This window comes from Haemorhous mexicanus, chromosome 11 (genome assembly GCF_027477595.1).
Source record: "Haemorhous mexicanus isolate bHaeMex1 chromosome 11, bHaeMex1.pri, whole genome shotgun sequence".
Taxonomy (NCBI): domain Eukaryota; kingdom Metazoa; phylum Chordata; class Aves; order Passeriformes; family Fringillidae; genus Haemorhous; species Haemorhous mexicanus.
In genome coordinates this window covers 23,777,950-23,797,788 of record NC_082351.1, presented here as the reverse complement: position 1 = coordinate 23,797,788, position 19,839 = coordinate 23,777,950, and the positions used below count along the sequence as shown (strand labels likewise).

At 60.4% G+C, this 19,839-nt stretch overlaps 3 protein-coding genes across 3 annotated transcripts in view; 2 read left to right on the top strand and 1 right to left on the bottom strand.

The window, feature by feature from the left end:
* Positions 1-3,544, top strand: part of RAD18 (RAD18 E3 ubiquitin protein ligase) — a 34,921-nt gene extending 31,377 nt beyond the window's left edge. Inside the window, exon 13 of the mRNA XM_059856873.1 lies at positions 3,312-3,544. Within this exon, the coding sequence (XP_059712856.1) occupies positions 3,312-3,411 (100 nt within the window). The 3' untranslated portion in view covers positions 3,412-3,544. The remainder of the gene's footprint in view (positions 1-3,311) is intronic.
* A 1,161-nt stretch (positions 3,545-4,705) lies between these two features.
* OXTR (oxytocin receptor) lies at positions 4,706-10,898 on the top strand. The gene is made up of 2 exons (XM_059856870.1): positions 4,706-5,982; positions 9,919-10,898. The coding sequence occupies exons 1-2, from the start codon at positions 5,052-5,054 to the stop codon at positions 10,158-10,160; spliced, it is 1,173 nt and encodes a 390-aa protein (XP_059712853.1). The 5' UTR covers positions 4,706-5,051; the 3' UTR covers positions 10,161-10,898.
* A 1,447-nt stretch (positions 10,899-12,345) lies between these two features.
* On the bottom strand, positions 12,346-18,008 carry CAV3 (caveolin 3). Its single transcript, XM_059856871.1, has 2 exons — positions 17,887-18,008; positions 12,346-15,275 (listed from the first exon to the last, which is right to left on the bottom strand). The coding sequence occupies exons 1-2, from the start codon at positions 17,998-18,000 to the stop codon at positions 14,934-14,936; spliced, it is 456 nt and encodes a 151-aa protein (XP_059712854.1). The 5' UTR covers positions 18,001-18,008; the 3' UTR covers positions 12,346-14,933.
* Positions 18,009-19,839: the final 1,831 nt, after the last annotated feature.

Genomic DNA, 19,839 nt, shown 5'->3' with positions numbered 1-19,839 from the left:
AATGGGGGCTGTGTGGGAGCACCCTCACCTGTGTGGGCATTCCCAGACACGTCTGCTTTGTGAGTATCTAACTCACAAATATCTACAGCTTCCTTCATCTCACGTGGCTAAGATTGTTGTAGTGATGAGCCCCAAACTTGACTCACTTTCCTTTATATTCATATGCAAATAAATGTATAATTTGCATATGAATATATTAAAACAGACCATATTCTGCTTTTGTTCCTACTCATCTATCTTTGCCTAACAAAACCTCAGCTAGATCTTGCTGTTCATATTTTGTTCAAAGAGAAAAGTGCCTTGCTTTAGTGGACAGAAGTGTCAGTGTGTGTGCAGGCAGTGCTGTGCCTGGCATTACCTGGGTGATCCATACCTCTGGCTCTGGGAAGGTTTAGTTAGTATCCCAGGTCCAGGAGGTGACACTGGGTGTGCAGGTCCTGTAGCACCTGTCCCTGCTGCAGGTGTGACTCCCAGTGCCACCTGCACAGCCCCAGGGCTCTGGGTCTCACTTTGCTTTTCATTCCTTGATGGTGAGTGGGAGTTCAGGGCACTGCAATGAACAGCTTGAAGTTACACACAAATGTAGTAATTCCCCCCAAAAGCAGTAAAATGATTGTGTTCTCTCCCAGCAGCTTGAACCTGAAGCCTCTTTGTTAAAAACCACATGCATACATATTTCAGCTTTATTATCCCAACTTGTTACTCCCAGGGTCTGGGCAGGCTCCGTTGGTTTTGTGGGCTTTGAGGCCATAATGGGATGAAGCAAGGAACATTTTAGCACAACCAGAGTCCTTGGGAGCCCTATGCAGGCCTGGCTGCTCAGGGAGGTGCCTGGGCAGAGCCTCTGTCCCCTTTGCTGGGCTCAGGGTGCGATGGGCAGCTGGGAGTGGGGAGTTCCACAGACACCATCCTGCATCCACCCTGTGAGGCTCTGCCCAGCCTGGCTGGGCCTGTCGGGATGGCAGGATCAGCCCGGATTATCGGATCAGCAGGATCCATAGCCTGCTCTCCCCTAAATGGGTTTAAGCTCCTTGATTTGATCAGAGCCCTGCTGCTGTGCCCCAGGGCTCACCCTGGGGCAGGAGGTGGCAGCTCTGGGATGTGTCTGCAGAGGCTCTGCGGGTTTCACGTGGAGTGCCAGCGATCCTGGGGATGGAAATGTGTACTGGCTCAGTGCCAGGAGGTTCAGGCTCTTTTTCCAGGATTTAGCTCCCAAAGCTGGATGAGCCTGACTCGGGCTCCGGTGCTGGTGTGGGCTGGAGGCCATGGGAGCAGGGGCTGATGGATTTCAGTCAGTTGGGGATCCAGAGGAAATGGTTTGAATCCCATAAACCTTTTAGGGACACGGTGTGAAAGGTTCTCTAACATTGAGTAAGTTTAGTGTAGTCCCACACTTCTTTTCTCTGGGGGAAGAGAAAAGAAGAAATTATCTTGATATGTGCATGAACTTGTGTAAATTCTCTTTGTGCTGTGAATGCTTGATAGAACTCAAGACTGCAGATCCAAGTCGATCCTCCCTTCTCCATTTGTCTGCGTGCACAAGTCAGCTTCTCTGGCTCCTTCTCCCCTCCCAGTAATGGTCTGATGATTCAGTTTCCAAAACCTTCCCCAGCCATGGCACAAGTCTGACAGCCAGGTTGTGTGCTGGGCCAGCAGTTCTGGGACTGACCATGGGCTGCAGGGTTTTTTCTGATTTTTTTTTAATTGTGATCAATCTGAGTACTAGGTTTTTGGCTGGGTTTTTTTGTTGTCGTTGTTTTTCAGCTAAGAAAGAGAAATAGCATGGCCAGAGGACGGTGCAGGCGGGTGTGATGGATGACACAGCATTACCCAGGAGTGTGACTGTCACCTGCATCTGAGCACACAGGTCTGGGCTGGCTTATGGTCAGTGAGCTCAGTAACACAGGAATTGGGTGTTTGGCTTTGGGACCAAACAGTTCTGTGCACTGCTGCTATTTCCACGTTTTGTCTCCAAAGCCTTGTTTCCTTTGGTGCAGGTTACAATATTGATTGTGTGTTTTTCTGGAAATCAGCACATCAGCTGGTGAGCCATGGAGGAATCTGATATCAGACTTGAGAATTTGCTCATGGGCACATGTAAGAAAGACACAGGAAAGTTGTAATTTACTGTGCCCTTAGGATGTTCCCAAGCCTGATTTAACACCCAGCATTCATCAGCTCTGTGTGGAAGCACAGGTCTGCCTTCTCCATGAAGATGAGTACATGGCACTGCTCATCTCCATGGTTTTAGATTTAACAGAGTTAGGCTTCCTGCAGGCTGAGTGCAAGAGATGAGGACTAGGAAGAAATGCTAGGATAAAGAGAAATTGCCATGCAAGAGCAGCCAGGTACCAGAGCCTGGCTCTCCAGCCTGCAGTGCCTGCTGTGGGCTGCAGCCATGCACGAGTCCATGGGTGGCTGCAGCTCCATCTGCAAAGCTGTGGCCTGGGCTTGACATTTTGCCAGCCCTCTTCTGTCCTGGGGACCATAAAGTTGTGATTCCAGATAGCTATTGGAAAAACAGCTATTTCAGATCCAGCAGCAAACCAAAATGCAATTAAATTTAGCTTTATTTAGTGTTTGTGCTTTTGATTATCCCAAAGCATTTATTTTAAAATAAAAATGTTTCCAGCTCTATGGCATCCCTGAACATTTAAAGCTGGAAGAAGTAGGACATGACTCAGAAAACCCTTTGATTCTCACAGGATTCTTTGCTTCAAAATCACGTGTGTTTGGGTTTTAGTCGTGGAGCAGCTGCAGCTTTGCCTGAATAAGGACTGAGCATCTCTGGCTGTTGTGGGGCCAATGCCCAGCCCTGTTGGGATCCCCTGGGGAAGGGCCCCAGGAGCTGGATGTTATCCTGATCAATCCCCAGCCTTCAGGCCCCGGGTGTGCAATCCTCACTGAGCTCCTGCATGCCGAGGCAGAGCGTGTCAGAGCATGTGGGAGCAGTGTGGCACTGGCATGGGGACAAACAGGGTCAGTCCTGGCACAGCTCTTCCCCAGCTGAGCACCTGGGACTCCTTGCTGCCATCAAATGCATTTGAGCTGCACAGCACTCCTGCAGGTGCTCAGCTGCCATGGGTGGGGTGCACAAGGGCCACGGGGCTTTCCGAGCAGTTCAGGTCTGTTCTGGAAGGGACCTGGGTCTGTGCAGCTGTGAGTGACACCTCATCCAAGGCCAGAGAGGAGCAGTGGCTGCTCTGCCTCACCTCAGGCACCATCTCACTGCTGCTGAGCCACACCTGAATCCCCAAGGAACTGAGCAGAAGCCAAGGGCAAACCTTTCCTTGCCTCTGCTTTACCCCCAGTCACCTCCTCCCTGAGAGCTCTCCCAGAACCAGCAGAACAGTAAAAAAAGAAGCATTGCACATGGTGAGCAGCAATTCCCACAGCCGTTTTATTGCCTGAAGGAGGAAGAACGTGAACCCTAGAGGGAAGAACGTGCCAAAGTATGTAACATTTCTTCATCTTGCGTGGAGCTAAAACTTCCCAAAAATCTTTAAAAATAGCTGCAGGGATGTTTGTTCAGGGTCTAAGGCTGGGCTGAGGAGGATTTGAGATATGACTTGGAAGTGGGGAGCAAAGGGTGGTGATGCTGGGGGCCTTCAGGGCTGCTGGGCTCAGGGGTGGACTGGGAGGGTTCCATGCTCTTCTCAGCGTCCCACCTGCTCTTTCAGGTTCTGGATCCCTTCTGAGAGCCTGAAAATGGGGACAACCATTGAGGTGTGGTGATGAGCTGGTGACAAATGGTGTCACTCATAGCTGCTGCTCCATCTTTTATAGAAATAATACTCTGAAATCTTCCTCCTGAAAGAAAAGGGAAGTTCTTGGTGGGTGTGTAATTGCCGAGTGACCAACTCCTGAGCCTACTCCTCGGACGAGGCCGGGCTGGCATCTACGGGGGGACCTTCCCTGGCGTCCTGCGACGGCAGCTCCGGCGGGGCAGGGCAGGGCTGGGAGCGAGCCCGGGGCGTGCCCCTACCCACCCTCCGCTGCGTGCCCGGAGCCGCGACACCGGGGGCTTCGGGCTGTCGGCTGCGCTGGCCCCCGCCCATCCCCGCAGCCTCGCTCCGCCGCTCCCCCTCGCGGCACCGCTCCGGGGACCCGGGGCTCCGGGGAACCGGGGCTGCGGGGAATCGGGGCTGCGGGGAACCGGGGCTGCGGGGAACCGGGACTGCGGGGAACTGGGACTGCCCGAAAGGAGCTGCGGGGAACTGGGACTGCCCGAAAGGAGCCGGGCGGCAGAGAACCGGGGCTGCGGAGAACCGGGGCTGCGGGGAACCGGGGCTACGGGCAACTGGAACTGCCCGAAAGGGGCTGCGGGGAACTGGGACTGCCCGGGGGAACAGGGACTGCGGGGAACTGGGACTGCCCGAGAGGGGCTGCGGGGAACCGGGGCTGCCCGGGAGAACAGGGGCTGCGGGGAACTGGGACTGCCCGGGGGTGAGGGGCTGCGGGGAACTGGGACTGCCCGAGAGGAGCGGGGCTGCGGGGAAGCGGGGCTGCCCGAAGGGGGCTGCGGGGAAGCGGGGCTGCCCGGGGGAGAGGGGCTGCGGGGAAGCGGGGCTGCCGGTGGGCTGCGCGAGCGGCCGCGCTCCGGGGAGGGCGAGGGGAAGATGCTGAGGCGGGTCCGGGTGCGGGGCCAGAGGCCGCGGGCGGGCCCCGAGGGGCCGGGCCGGGACCCGCCTCTGCCCGCCGCCCCCACCGCTCGCCCGGCCCCTGCGCCGGGGCTGGTGGCGGGGCAGCAGCCGGCGGAGACGCCGAGTGACCGGCGGGGGGACAGGGAGGAGCCGCGGGGAGCCGCCAGCCGGGGCACGGGGAAAGGGACGGGAGGGCAGAGAGAGCGGCACGGCGGAGAGGGGACGGCAGGGGACACGGAGCGGGGGCGCACGGAGAGCCGTGGAATACTGAGATCCGAGGAGACGCGGAGAGAGAGCGGCGGGGACACCCGGCTCCCGCACAGGAACGCGTCGGTAGGGGCTCTGCCCACTCTCTGCCCGCTCTCTGTCCTCACCCTGCCCCAGGCTCGATGCGGGCCGGCGCTGGCCATGGAGAAGCTGTACCTGGTGGGGAGCAGCACCTGGATCACCAACGGCTCCCTGGGGAACGGCAGCCTCCGGCTGGAGAACCTGAGCGCCGGCAGGAACAGCACCGCCGACCCCCTGAAGAGGAACGAGGACATGGCCAAGGTGGAGGTGACAGTCCTGTGCCTCATCCTGTTCCTCGCCCTGACCGGCAACCTGTGCGTGCTCCTGGCCATCCACACCACCCGCCACAAGCACTCCCGCATGTACTTCTTCATGAAGCACCTGAGCATCGCTGACCTGGTCGTGGCCATCTTCCAGGTGCTGCCCCAGCTCATCTGGGACATCACCTTCAGGTTCTACGGGCCAGACTTCCTCTGCCGCTTGATCAAGTACCTGCAGGTGGTGGGAATGTTCGCTTCCACCTACATGCTCCTGCTGATGTCCCTGGACCGCTGCTTGGCCATCTGTCAGCCGCTGAGGTCCCTGCACAGGAGAGCTGACCGGGTCTCTGTCCTCCTCACCTGGCTGCTGTGCCTGCTGGTCAGCATCCCTCAGATCCACATATTTTCTCTCAGGGATGTGGGGAATGGGGTTTATGACTGTTGGGCAGATTTCATCCAGCCCTGGGGACCGAAAGCCTACGTTACCTGGATCACCCTCATGGTCTATATCATCCCTGTGTTGATGCTGAGCATCTGCTATGGCTTAATCAGCTTCAAAATCTGGCAGAACGTGAAGCTGAAGACGGCTCACGGGCCCAGCATGGGCCTGGGCTCGGGCTCCCGCGGCGGGATGGTGTTTGCCAGGGTCAGCAGCACCAGGCTCATCTCTAAAGCCAAGATCCGGACAGTCAAAATGACCTTTATCATCGTGCTGGCCTTCATCGTGTGCTGGACTCCCTTCTTCTTCGTGCAGATGTGGTCTGTGTGGGACACCAACGCCCCGCAGGAAGGTACAGCTCCCCTCCCTCGCCCTGCTGGCCTTGGGGCTCCGCTCAGCACCCCGAGGACACCCGGGGGAACTGCTCCGGGCTGGGCTTGGGGGTGGGAGGGAGAGGGGAGAAAGTCCTGGACACAGAAACGCCGGCAGGCAGCAGTGGCTGAGCTGCAGCTTCCCCGGGCCAAGGGCTGCCGGAGCTCCGGCAAACTCCGGGCCACTGCGGCTCAGGGGCTGGGCAGTGCAGAGGGCGGGGGCTGTCCCTGGGTGGCCACTGTCCCTGCAGGGTGTCTGTCCCTGGGTGCTACTCTGGGGTCCCTGGAGATTCCCTTCACCCCCTGGGTGCTGGGACATGCTGCGGGCTGTGTGGGAGCTCAGGAGAAAGCTGCACAGCCTGAATTCCTGTCCTTTGTTGTATCTTTGTTTCTTCCTCACTGACTTTTTGCTTTCTGCTCTTGGTCTCTTCTCCCTCTCCCCCTGCTCCATCCACCCCAGCACTATGCTGCTGTTATTTTATCTCTGACTGGAGCACGGTTCCCCTAGAAAAACCCTGATTTATGAGCAAAACCTTTTCCTAAAGATGTAGTGTCACGGATTTGCCAGTTTTTATATTTGGGCTGGCTGCTGTCATCCCTGAAGTTGCAGATAGAACAGAAAGCGTCACCCTGCCTGGTCTGACACGGCTGGAGCTGTGCAGGTCTGTGCTGTCCCCGCCAGACGGGAGAACCACCTGGGAGACCTTAAGCAAAAACTCTTCACGACTTTGTGAGGTGGGAGAAGGGGCAGAAAATGCACCCAGGGATGAGAGCGCCTGTGACAGGCTGACCCGGGCTCACCAGGAGAGCGCAGGTGCCAGAGACCGAGGAGGAGCTGCTCCGGGCGGCCCGGCTGTGCCTGCGGGGCTCGGGGCAGCTCGCAGGGCACGGCTGCCGAGCACAGCCCTGCCCGTGCCGAGCCCCATCCCCGCGGCACAGCCCCGTGCAAGCCCCGTGTGCCCCTGGGCTGCCCAGGGAGCCGGGCAGCCGTGCTTTCCTCTCCTGCTTCTCTCTGCTCCATATATTCAGAAGTGGAATGTGGCTCATGCACCTCCGTGGCTGCTCCAGGGGTTTTCCACCTGATTCAGGCTGGTCAAAGCTTCCAGCTCCTAGATGGGCTCTGGGGTGAGGCAGCCCTCCCTCGTGCTGTATTTTAACCCTGCAGTCTTGAGGGCTGCCCCTCCCAGATCTCTGCTGCTTTGCTGACCCTCGATGGACAGGATCCTTCTGACTGCATGGAGAACTTTCCCTGCTCACCCTGTGCAGCAGGCCTTGCAGCACTTTTCCCCTTTCCCTTGTCTTCCCCCTCCCTCCCTGCTGCAGGGCACGACTGCTCCCCAGCCCCACTGCAGGGCCCCACTCCCCACTCCCAGCTCGGTCTCGCTCCTGCGGCGCCGGCTGGGAGCTCTGCCTCCTCTTGCTGGAGGCTTTCACGGCACGGGGAGAAAAAGCCTGGCGTGGATACAAGTGCTGGGAGACCCCAGGCCTTCCTTCCAGGCTCTCCTGCTCCTTTTGGCTGCCCAGAGGCACGAGGGGGGCAGCACCTCTCTGCAGAGCCCTGGGGCTTTGCCTGCAGCACTGCCACAGCCTTGCCCTGAGCCCGGATCCCTTCCCTGTGCCGAGGCTCGGGTGCTGTGCCTGGGCAGCCTGGTGGGTGCAGGAGAGGGGTACCCCGTGCTGGGAAGGGAATGTGGCTGTTCCTCCCCTCACAGCTGTGTGGGCACAGGAGAAGGAGGGCAGGGGGTCCCTGGGTGCCAGCAGCAATGGGGGCACAACTGCTCCCCATGAGATGCACTGGGGGTGACTGGCCAGGCAGCAGAGATCCCCCTTAGGTGGGCACACACCCCAGAGCCCCTGTAAAGTGGGGGGAGCTACAAGTTATGATCCAGGTGCAGGTTTAAGCACTAGGGACCCTCCACAGGAGGCTCCTGCTGCACACACTTCACAGGGAACACCTGTGGGGTTCTGAGCTCGGGGTCAGAGCTGGCTCAAGGCACCTGAGAGGGCAGCAGCAGGCTGTGAGGCACCACGGCTGTTCTGCCTTCACCTGGGGGTCCCTTCCCCTCGGGGCAGGTGCCCTGACACGTGGGCTGTGAGCCATGGCCACAGTCAGTGCTGGGAGCTGGGGACCCCCTCGTCCCATCCCTCCTGTGCTGGGCGTTGGCAGAGCCCCCCCAGCCCTGCTGGGGCACAGCCTGCACCTCTGCCCACCCCTCCAGCAGTGCCTGGGGACAGGGGCCATGCCTGAGGGACACAGCTGGCAGGTCCAGCACCCCTCGGGGGTCTCTGGTGCTGCAGCCAGGGAGGGGAGCAATCCACCCTCCAGACCTGCCCTGCAGTAAGCTCCCTGAAATTCAATTTGCCTCCTGCAGAGAGGAAGAGCTGAGTCAGCCCTGGCTGGAGGTTTTCAAGTGGGTAGAAACAGTGGGGTGTATTTCAGGTCTTGTGCCTCCATGTGGAATTATTTTTTAGCATATACTTGAAATTAATTATTATTGAAATATTATTATTACTTGAAATTAATTATTGATTATTTTTAGAATATACTTGAAATTAAAAGTAGTTGGAGCAGACGTCACAAGAGCAGGAATTACGCATCCATTGGCCAAAGGTGAATTTGCAACGCAGCATTTATAGTCACATTTCTTCACTGGTCTAAAAGCTGCCGGTGGATTTTTGCAGAGGCACGACGGGGCCAGGAAGAGCCAAAGCAGCCGTGTTCATCCTCACTTCCTCTGGGAGCAGAGGGGCTGAGGAGACGAGCTGGAGCTCAGGGGGCAGGATAAGGGCTCCATCTTCACCTGCAGCCACCTCATGGAGGGGACGTGCCCCCTTGTCGCGGTGCCATGGCAGATGCCAGTGCCCTTGTCACCAGCCAGTGCTGAGCCAGCCTCTCCGGTGGGACAGTCGGTACTTTGTGCTCTGGGCACAGAGAGCAGCGGCCAGGGACTCGATGTCCTGGCACTGCGCTGCCACCATCCCCTGCCACCGGGGGATGCCAGGCTCCCTGAAGTGGGGATGTCCTCCTCTGGGGCAGAGCACTCTGTGGGGAACATTCACTCGGGGGAAAGAAAGATGAGTGGAGAAAGGTGCGGGGAGAGCGCCGGGCAGAGAGAGGGCTCAGCCAGGGCCGGGCTGGCCGCGGGGACAGCCCAGGAGCAGGGGACGGAGGGCTGGAAGCCGAGAGCCTGTCCCGAGTCAGCCTCTGCTGTGCAAGAGTGAGCCACCGCCTCTGCTTGCTCCCAGAGCGGCTCTTGGCCACGGCAGCCGCGGGGGCCGCGGTCCCGTCCCTGCCCAGGGCGCCTCGAGGCGTGCGGGCAGTGCCGGGGCTGCCGGGCAGCTCTGCCTCCTGAGCGGCTCCGGGGAACGCCGGAGCGAGCGCGGAAACGCAGCTCTTGGGGAGAAAAACCGAGCCCCGAGGCGCTGGAACGGGGACTCGACCCCTCCTTCCCTCCCCTGCAGCAGCAGCTCTCCTTTCCCGGGATGTCCCTGCGGGCTCTCCTTTCCCGGGCTGTCCCTGCGGGCTCTCTCCTTTCCCGGGCTGTCCCTTCGGGCTCTCTCCTTTCCCTGGATGTCCCTGCGGGCTCTCTCCTTTCCCTGGATGTCCCTGCGGGCTCTCCTTTCCCGGGCTGTCCCTGTGGGCTCTCTCCTTTCCCTGGTATTCCTGCGGGCTCTCTCCTTTCCCGGGCTGTCCCTGCGGGCTCTCTCCTTTCCCGGGCTGTCCCTGCGGGCTCTCTCCTTTCCCGGGCTGTCCCTGCGGGCTCTCTCCTTTCCCTGGTATCCCTGCGGGCTCTCTCCTTTCCCTGCTGTCCCTGCGGGCTCGTCCCTGCCGGGGAGGGGTCTCGGGGTGCCGGCACTGTGGGCTCTGGCAGGGGCGGTGTGCCGTGCCCTGACTCTGCCGTGCCTCTGTCTCGCAGCCTCTCCCTTCATCATCGCCATGCTCCTGGCCAGCCTCAACAGCTGCTGCAACCCCTGGATCTACATGCTCTACACCGGGCACCTCTTCCACGACCTGATGCGCCGCTTCCTCTGCTGCTCCACGCGCTACCTGAAGTCGCGGCCGGCGTGTGAGCTGAGCAAGAAGAGCAACTCGTCCTCCTTCGTCCTCAGCTGCAGGGCCACGAGCCAGAGGAGCTTCGTGCAGCCGTCCACGACCTGAGGCCGCGGCCAGCCGGGACCTTGTGCCTCTGCTGCGCTGCTCCCGTGCTTCCCTGCGGAAAGCCGGGCCGGACAGGAGGGGTCTGTACACAGGTGTATATATGGCTGTAAGCATGTTCAGAGGCGTTATTTAACCCAGACGGGAGTGGGCGAGGAATTCTGGGCCCAAGTTTCAGTGCTGCCTGGGATTAGACAGCAGGAACGTGTTCCTGAGCCCCAAACCCTGACTTCAGTGGCTTGTGGATGCCACCAGGAGGGACAAAGGACGAGGTGCAGCTGGGGCAGGTGCGATGGAAGCACAGGAAGATGGGTGTCACCCCGGTACGTGGCTGGGCACTGTCCTACCTCCTCCTGCAGCAGGATCCTGCAGGATGGCAGCACCTGGCACTGCGCTCTCAGCACAGTGCTCGCTTTGCTTGCAGCCTGTGGGGCAGAGGCAGCCCCGTCCCTGCAGCCCTGCAGCCCTGCAGCCCTGCACCATGCCAGCCCTGCAGCCCTGCACCACGCCAGCCTGCACCATGCCAGCCTGCACCATGTCAGCCCGGCAGCCCGGCAGCCCTGCAGCCCTGCACCATGCCAGCCCGGCAGCCCTGCACCATGCCAGCCTGCACCATGCCAGCCTGGCAGCCCGGCAGCCCTGCAGCCCTGCAGCCCTGCACCATGCCAGCCCTGCAGCCCTGCACCATGCCAGCCTGCACCATGCCAGCCCTGCAGCCCTGCAGCCCTGCGCCATGCCAGCCGTGCACCAGGCCTGCCCTGCAGCCCTGCACCATGCCAGCCGTGCACCATGCCAGCCCTGCACCATGCCAGCCCTGCACCATGCCAGCCTGCACCAGGCCTGCCCTGCTCCCCCTGCCTGGGGCACAGACAAGGGCACTCACTCCTGAGGTCAGCAGGGACCAGCCTCGAAGGGACAGCGCTGTGGCCCGGGTGTCCCCAGCCCAGCTCTGCTCCCTGTGCCCAGTGAGGCTGGGCAGGAGCCCGGGGCACGGCCGGGATCCGGGATGCGGGCAGTGACCCCGGCCGAGAGTGCCGAGCAGCTCCTGCTCGGGGGGTGCGGGATGCGGGCGGGCCCTGGCTCCGACGGGGACACTCCTGTCGTGTCCCCGAGCCAGGCTCGGCCCTGGCTCGCTGCAAGCCTCCCACCGCTCCGTGCCAATCGCTGGTTCCATGGCACAGGGCGTGCTCACGGCGTGGATTTTTATTGTTGACAAATACGGTAAATAAAGTTTTCTGACTGCGTCTGGTGGAAGGCGGGAGGGAGGCGCGGGGGGAGCGCTGGCTGAGGGATCGAAGGGATGGATGGAAAGCGCCGAGAGCCCGCAGCCAGCCGTGCTGCTGCCTGCGCAGCGCTGCCCCAGCAGCGGGCCCTGCCCCCAGCGGCGCACAGCTGGCTGCGACACGGGCACTGCGGGGGTCACAGCTGGGGCTCTCAAAGGGCGATGTAATCGGGCCTTTCATGATGGGAATGAACATGAAAAATGCATTTGAATGTGTCCTTTATTTCTTCACTCTGGCCAGCAGGTCCATTTGCACCTTTCCTATCCTGACATTCCTTTGATTTTTTTTGGTGGGAGCTCCAAGTGAGCTCTCAGCACATTTGCTGACTGGCTGAAATCCTCAGGACACCGTGGAGCATTTCTTCCCACATTCACCTTCCTTCTCCTTGAGAGCCACACGCTCCTGCACCAAACAAGGAAGGAGGGCTCTCCCTCTCTGGAGAGCCTGAGGTGCATCCCCTGCCAGGGAGGAGCAGGAGCCGTGGATGCTACTGGGACGGAGCTCAGAGAAGGGAGGGAGCTTTGGGACACACAGGGAATTGCCCTCCAGCCCCGGCTGCAATTTCTGGAGGTGTCTGGGGGTCAGGCAGGGCCATGCCCCACTCCTGGAGGTGCTGCAGCTGAGAGGGGCCATGGCTGAGCTCCTGCACCAGCCCCAGGCTGCGGCAGAGGGGGGACAGCGAGAGCAGCTGCGGGAGTGCCCCAGGTGGATGCTCTGCCAAAAGCTTTTCAGGAGGGCAAAAAGTGGAACAGAGGTGCTGACAGGTGAGCAGTGTGTGCCCCAGGTGTTGGGAGCCCAGGGAGCAATGTGGTGGCGACATCAGCATTTCAGGCTTTTTTGGGTTCAGGCAGTGAACTACTAGAACAACAACACCACCACCAACAAAAAGTAGTATAAGCCCATCATACAATTGATTTTAGTTATTTTAATTCCCACAAAAAATGAAGTGGTTTTTGGGGCTTTCCCCCACCTCCCTATAATTACCTAAAATTTTTTTTTTTTTTTTAATCACTCCATCCTCCTTGGGCCTTGATGTTGCTGGAGCTCGGGTACCACATTGCTATGGAATAACAGCAGTATACAATCCCAAGCCCTTGGAAGAGCTCCAGCAGAAACCCTGGCTCTTTCTCATCCTTGGCGTGGCACTAGAGGAGTCTTTGGCTCCAAGTCTTTGTTGGAATCCAAGGGGAAGGCACACATGGAGACAATTGAGAACAGCCTCTGAACAAGGAGACCTCCTGGGCCCTGGTTCAGCAAAGCACTTAAGGCTGGAGCTAAAAGAGCCTTCAGGGCCTCAAAGTGAAAGTGCAGATCCGTGGAAGAGGGACCAACCAGTTATTGACAGTACAGGGGAGGAAACAGCTCTGAGCTGCACCTCTTGCCCCTGGCTCCTCTCTGCCTGCGGCCGGAGCAGCAGGGTCCCAGCAGAGGCTCCCTCCTCTGCTCTCGCCATCCATCAGGGCAGGGGGACAGCCTGGCCTGTGGGGTGCACAGCCTGTGGGCTGCATGGGGTGCACAGCCCGTGTGGCTGCATGGGATGCACAGCCCGTGTGGCTGCATGAGATGCACAGCCTGTGGGCTGCATGGGGTGCACAGCCCGTGTGGCTGCATGGGGTGCACAGCCCGTGTGGCTGCATGGGGTGCACAGCCCGTGTGGCTGCATGGGGTGCACAGCCCGTGTGGCTGCATGGGATGCACAGCCTGTGGGCTGCATGGGATGCACAGCCCGTGTGGCTGCATGGGATGCACAGCCTGTGGGCTGCATGGGATGCACAGCCTGTGGGCTGCATGGGATGCACAGCCCGTGTGGCTGCATGGGATGCACAGCCCGTGTGGCTGCATGGGGTGCACAGCCCGTGTGGCTGCATGGGATGCACAGCCCGTGTGGCTGCATGGGATGCACAGCCTGTGGGCTGCATGGGGTGCACAGCCCGTGTGGCTGCATGGGATGCACAGCCTGTGGGCTGCATGGGGTGCACAGCCCGTGTGGCTGCATGGGATGCACAGCCCGTGTGGCTGCATGGGATGCACAGCCTCTGGGCTGCATGGGATGCACAGCCCGTGTGGCTGCATGGGATGCACAGCCTCTGGGCTGCATGGGATGCACAGCCCGTGTGGCTGCATGGGATGCACAGCCTGTGGGATGCATGGGATGCACAGCCCGTGTGGCTGGAGCTGACTGAACGTGGGTCTAGTGGAGATCGCCTGAGGAACCGAGCTAGGCTTTGCTTGGAGCCCAGCCTGTCTCTCAGCTGGGGCTCCCCAAAGCTCCGGGTCCCCCCGGCCACGCTCAGGGCTGGCTCCCACCCGTGCTGTGCTGCCCTGGACCCTGCCCACGGCCCTTGACAGTGCTCCCCAATTAATCCCATAATTAAGCATGGGAGTGCCACGGGCGGGTTTGCGGCTGGCGGTGGCCCAGGAGCAGCTCACGCTCCCGGAGCAGACACAACACGTCATGCATGGACTGCTCTGGCTCTCACAGCTTGGCTGAAATGCAGGCAGGCATGAAAAGCCTTGGGTTAGCTGTTCTGTCCCTGAAAGCTTTCTGCAGCGGTTTAATGCAGAAGCTCCCACCCCAGCAATTGTTTGCCACAAATTATGATTCCTGTGGGGGAATTCTGTGGGGGAATTCTGTCAGCACCAGCCCCAAGGGATGCAGGGGCAGCAGGCCTTGGGCAGTGGCCAGCAGCAGCTCTGCAGCCCCAGTGCTCGCCCAGCACCTGCAGGCTGTGCCCAGGGCTGTGCTCCAGGAGGTGCTGCCATCCCTGTCCCTCTCAGGAGCTCCTGCAGGGCACAGGGGCCTCTGGGCTGCTCCCTGGGCCACCATGGGCTTCCTTCTCCTGAGGCTTCTGGCTTTGGGTGGAGTAAGGAGCAGCCTGGCCTGCCTCTGTGAGCAGAGAGCACTCCTGAGAGCAGCTCTGCAGTGGGGTCCTGCCACGGTGCTCGGTTCCTGTGCCACAGGGTCCCTGTGTGGGTCACGCACTGCTCAGGGGTGTCCCTGTGTGGGTCCCTCACTGCTCAGGGGTGTCCCTGTGTGGGTCACGCACTGCTCAGGGGTGTCCCTGTGTGGGTCACTCACTGCTCAGGGGTGTCCCTGTGTGGGTCACGCACTGCTCAGGGGTGTCCCTGTGTGGGTCACTCACGGCTCAGGGGTGTCCCTGTGTGGGTCACTCACTGCTCAGGGGTGTCCCTGTGTGGGTCACTCACTGCTCAGGGGTGTCCCTGTGTGGGTCACTCATTGCTCAGGGGTGTCCCTGTGTGGGTCACTCACTGCTCAGGGGTGTCCTTGGGCAGATCCCTCCCTGGACAGGGGGTCCATGTGTGGGAACCTCCCTGGACAGGGGTGTCCCTGTGCAGATCCTTCACAGGGTGTCCGTGTGCAGGTCCCTCACTGTGGTGTCCAAGTGTGGGTCCCTCCCTGGGATGTCCGTGTGCCCGAGGGCAGGCAGCCTGCACAGAGGGGGTTGTGTGAGGGCGTTGGAGCTGCCAGGACCTAAATCTCCTTCCGGAGAGCGACTCGGATGTTGCTGCAGACCTTGGCGAGCGCCTCGAAGAGCGGGTCGCAGAAGGTGTGGATGCACAGGGAGTAGATCCGGCTGACACACTGGATCTCGATCAGGTAGCTCTTGATGCAGGGCACCACTGCCCAGATGTGGCAGAAGGAGATGAGGGCGAAGAGGAAGCCCCAGAGGACGGCCAGGGGGATGCCCAGCAGGGCAGAGAGCAGCCGGTAGCACCAGTACTTGCTGACGGTGAAGGTGGTGTAGCTGGTTTTCCAGACGCCGTCGAAGCTGTAAGTTCCCACGGGCTCAGCTATCACATCCTCAAAATCCACCTGGCAGGAGAGCAGAGGACACAGGGGAGGTTTGGGGGTCAGCAAAGGCCCCGATGTGAGCACGAGGGGAGAGCAGATCCCAGATGGAGAGGCCTGGGGGGAGTGGGGACAGTGCTGGGGGTGGCACGGCCCTGCAGAGCTGGGAGAGGGCTCAGGGCTCCCAGCACGGCCCAGCCACAGCCTGTGGGCAGCAGTGGTGGCTCAGCCCACGGCTCAGGCTCCAGCACGGGAGGGGGGGCACAGTCCCTGTCCCATCCCCTGATCTGGGGAGGCAGGTGAGGCCAGGCAGGAGCCCTTGGAACAGGAGCTGTGCGTGGGAGTGTTGGCTGCAGAGGCAGCCAGAGCCCATTCCTGCCCTTTTTTAGCATTCAGGGACGTGGCTGCCCACTCGGCAGGAAGGTGTTTGTGCTAATAAAGACCCAGCAGCCCTCTGGATTTATGGATTATTTATTTATACCCATAGGGTGAGGTGCTCAGTGCTGTCTGTCCATGTTCCTCCTGGGGAAGGCAGCTGGGGCTCAGCCCCGCCCTTGCCATTTGTGCAGGCACCGGGAGTGTCTCTGAGTGACACACACGCCCCAAAACTCCAGGCAGAGATCCCCTTGGGGTGAAACTCACTTCCAGGGAATATATGAGCTGAGCTGTTTGTCTTGAAAACCAGCCCGGCCTCCCCTCCAGCAGCTGATGTGTCTGTACATTCGTGTGAAATAACAATATTTGTTCTGCTTTTGGAAACACTTGGATCACAAAATCACTCTGTGTCATCTTTAATTTCCTGGCGTGAGCAGGAGGTGCTGACAGAAGTACTGACAATGAGGAGACAGCAGCCCCGAGAGCTGGCCCTGAGGTGCCATCAGCAGCCCCTAGGAAGCCCAGGTGTGCTGGGACGAGCCCAGGTTAGTGCCCAGCTGCCTGACGAGCTCATCAGGGACCCACTGCTGCAGGGAGCACTGGATATAAAAGCAGAGGCTCTGCCCCCCTTGCTCCTTCTGCTGCTGGGAGTGGGCCTGGAGGAGCACTGGAGGCTCAGGCTGAGTCTGGATCCTGCTGGAGGTGCTCAGGGAGCAGCACGTGCAGGTACTGCTCCTTTATAGCGCTGTGGCACCCTTTGGGCTGGGAACTCTCCTGGGGTCACCCAGTGAGCCATGCACTGCTCTGGTGCCGTGCTGGAGGGGCTTGTGACAGGCTCTGTGGGCAGTGCCACTTCTGTGATGTGATCCCAAATTGTGGCTGCTGCTCTGTGGTGCTCAGATGTTTATCCTGGGCCAGGTGAGCCCTTCCTCCCGCGGGGCACTGCAGCTCCCTGCTGCCCGTGCCTCCAGAGCCCTCCTGCTGCCAGGCCCTGCCTGCTGGATGTGCCTGGGCTCTCCGGGGACGGGGACAGAGCAGGGTGAGCTGTGCCCCTGCCCGGGCTGGCTCTGCCCTCCCTCCCAGCCCTCCCGGGCTATTTTAAGGTGGAGGAATGCTGAGCTCTGAATGCTGAGCTCTGAATGCTGGAGCAGCAGCGTGGCCACGGGAGAGGGTGAGCCTGGAAAGTCTCGTCAGGCTTTGGAGAGGCTAGGGTGGAAAAAGGCAGGGAGGGGCTGGTGGGGGCCCTGTGATGGCTAGGACAGTGCTGGCACCGTCACCCAGGCGTGGCTGGTGGTGCTGCCAGGCCAGGGAGCCCCAAAGCACTGCCTGGCCCTGGGCTGAGGGCTCTGCTGGTCCCTGCTGCCATGGCAGAGTGGGGCTCCCCTGGCCTGGCACCTCTGCATGCCCCGGGCTGTGGGATGCACTGGCAGGGAGTGGCAGGTCTCACAGTGCCAGGGAGCCCAGGGTGGCTGTCACTGTCACAGCCCATCCCAGGGAGTTTCATTTGACCACACACCATGGTTGCAGCTGTAATGGTGCTCTCGTGCCCAAACTGAGGTTTGTGTTCCAGCAGTGCTGGCAAGGTCACAGCCTGTCACAAAGCCCCTGTGAGCAGCTCTGTGCCCACTATCCCTTCTGCTGTGACAGTCACAAACACAGTTTGAACAAAACCCTTCCACCTCCTCCTGTTCTCCCTTGGGCTGAAATTATCTTTGCTAACAGAGACAAATTTTGTTTGCAGTTCTAAGGGAGTCTAGAGAAAGCCCAAGAGCTGGAATGGGACTTCCTCTTGGTCAGGAACAGGGGAGGGAGCTGGGGGTGCTGCACCTCTGGGCTGCCCTGGGGGGAGCAATCTTCCCCAAACATGACAACACACATCAAACAATAGGCACTGACACTGTGGTGTCTTCAAGGCCAGCAGCCTTTTCCCCATATCCCCTTAAATGGGGTATTTAATTTCTGTGTTACTTTTGGCTGCCAGCTTGCTGGTGCAAAGGAAGGCGTCCCCATAAATTTTCAAGCCACAATGAAACTGGAGAGCCCATTCAAGGAACGGGAAATGTGGCATTAACTGGAGCCAGGCATGCACCCGGCCAGCAGGGCTGTCACCTCCGCCAGCCCTGGGGCCAGCCCTGCTGGGGGCAGCCCCGCCGGGGCCACGGGACAGGGAGCACCCGCAGGGCAGCCTGGAGCCCAGCGCCCTCCGAGGTGTGACCCCAAAGGGCGGCTGCTGCTGGGGCACGGCGGGGCTCAGCCCTACCTTCACCACGTCCTCGTTGATGTGCTTGGGGTCTCTGTTGACCAGGTCGATCTCCTTGGTGTGCTGGTCCTTGGCGAGGATCCGCTCCTCCAGCTCCCCGCGCTCCTCGGCCATGGCTGGGCGGGACTGGGCAGCGCCGCGGGGACAGCGACAGCGACAGCCCCAGGGGCGCGCTGGCCCCGCCCGCAGCAGCTGCCCCGTGCCCCTGGCACTGCTCCAGGCTAAAATTAATGTCCTGGCTCCCGAGGCCGCCCCGAAGTGTCCCTTAAAGGGCTTTTCTGGGGGCGGCCCCCAGGGGGATGGCATGTGCGTGGGCGGCTGGTGGCCTTCGAGCCAGGGCAGGGGTGGGTGTGCAGCCCCCCAGCCCAGCTGTGCTGGTGGGATTTACCCTTGTGTGGGAGAAACAATGCCCAAACTGGGGCAAAATCCTAAAAGAAATAGTTGTTTGTGAATCTGTAAAAGAAGCAGCTGGGGGATTCAGGAATTGTGTCTGTAAATACCACCCAGAGATGCCACCCTGTCCTGGGCAGGCCAGGGCTCCCCAGGGGCCGTTCAGAGCCCAGGAGAAGGCTCTTGGTGCCAGCCTGGATTGCCTCTGCGGGCAGGGCAGGCCCGGAGCCAGCCCCGGGCTGGGAGGCACAGAGGCTGCAGGGCTGTCCGTGCCACCCCGGGCACCGCCACCCCGGGCACCGCCACCCCGGGCACTTGTCCCGGATTTTCCCGGCCGGTCCCCCTGGAGGGCTTTGCGTGCCGTGGTGCCCTGCCCTGCCCGGGTGTCCCCGCCGCCCCCGGGCTCGGCAGCGCTGCAGGGGCCCCGCCTGCCCCCTCCGGGTGGCATTTCTGCTGGCATGGGTCACTGCCCGCCTCGGGCTGGGCTGCGGCAGGCAGGCCCGGTGTCCCGGCCCCGTTCTGGTGTCCCCGCCCCGGTGTCCCCGCCCCGGTGGCAGGGGGCACCCTGGGCGGCAGGGGCAGGCAGGGGATGTCTCCCTCCAGCAGCCGGGAGAGGCGCGGGAAGGGTCGGTGGCACCGTAGCTGCTATAAATAAATGCATTTCCGAGTACTTTCGGGCTGGGGATGGGACAGGGTGTGAAAGCAGAGGGTCACACACGCGGGGACACCTGCTCAGCGCTGCTCTGCTCTGCCTGCTGCACAGATCTGCCCCCAGATGGATGCCAGGGAAGATTTCTCACTGAAATCCAAACCTTTTGTAGTGAGAACATTTGTTAAGAACCGTGCTGACACGTTTCCTCTGCAGGAGCAGGCAGGGAGCACTGTCCCCACCCTGAGCAGCCTCCTGAGGGCTCTGAGGGCAGCACTGCTCGTGGGAGCAGCTGGGCAGGGCTGGGCAGGCTGTAGGGCTGGGGCTGTGGGCCTGGAAGCCTGCTGGAAGTCAGATAAATAACCTGCTGCTGGGACCCAGCAGGCAAAATAGATTTATTTCTCTTGATCAGAGAAGAATAAAGCAGAAATAAAGCTCCTGTGAAAATGAAGAGACCAGAACTGCATGAAGGAATAGTAAAGGAGGAACTGGGAGCATGGCTCTCCTCCCCTCAGCATCACTGAGGGATCCAGCCTGGCTGGGTTTGTGCCAGAGCCCCTGGGTGAAAGTCTTGCCCTGGGCAGCGTCCTGGCCCTGAGAGGGGCACGGGGGTCTTGTGTTTGGGTGGTCCCTGAGCCCAGGACTGATGGCACAGAGGTGCTGAGGGCAGGGATGTGTTGGCATTAGCCCTGCAGAGCAGAGGAAATCAGGGCTGGCAGATACGAGTTTGAGCAGAAGCTCTGTCATGTTTAATATCAATTAAAATTAAATTTCACAGAGGAAGTACAGAAGAAGGGTAATTTATCATTCAAGTTGTTGTCCTAGTTTGTTTCTATACAAGGAGTCTTGCCCTTTAAAACAGAGAGAAAGTCTATGAATATCAGATTCTGCCCCTGTGATACACAACCACCCAT

Excerpts from the sequence above, each read along its gene's own strand:
- OXTR (XM_059856870.1), top strand. The coding sequence starts at position 5,052 with ATGGAGAAGCTGTACCTGGTGGGGAGCAGCACCTGGATCACCAACGGC. Across the intron at positions 5,983-9,918 it reads CACCAACGCCCCGCAGGAAG|CCTCTCCCTTCATCATCGCC; the intron begins GTACAGCTCCCC and ends TCTGTCTCGCAG.
- CAV3 (XM_059856871.1), bottom strand. The coding sequence starts at position 18,000 with ATGGCCGAGGAGCGCGGGGAGCTGGAGGAGCGGATCCTCGCCAAGGAC. Across the intron at positions 15,276-17,886 it reads TCAACGAGGACGTGGTGAAG|GTGGATTTTGAGGATGTGAT; the intron begins GTAGGGCTGAGC and ends CTCTCCTGCCAG.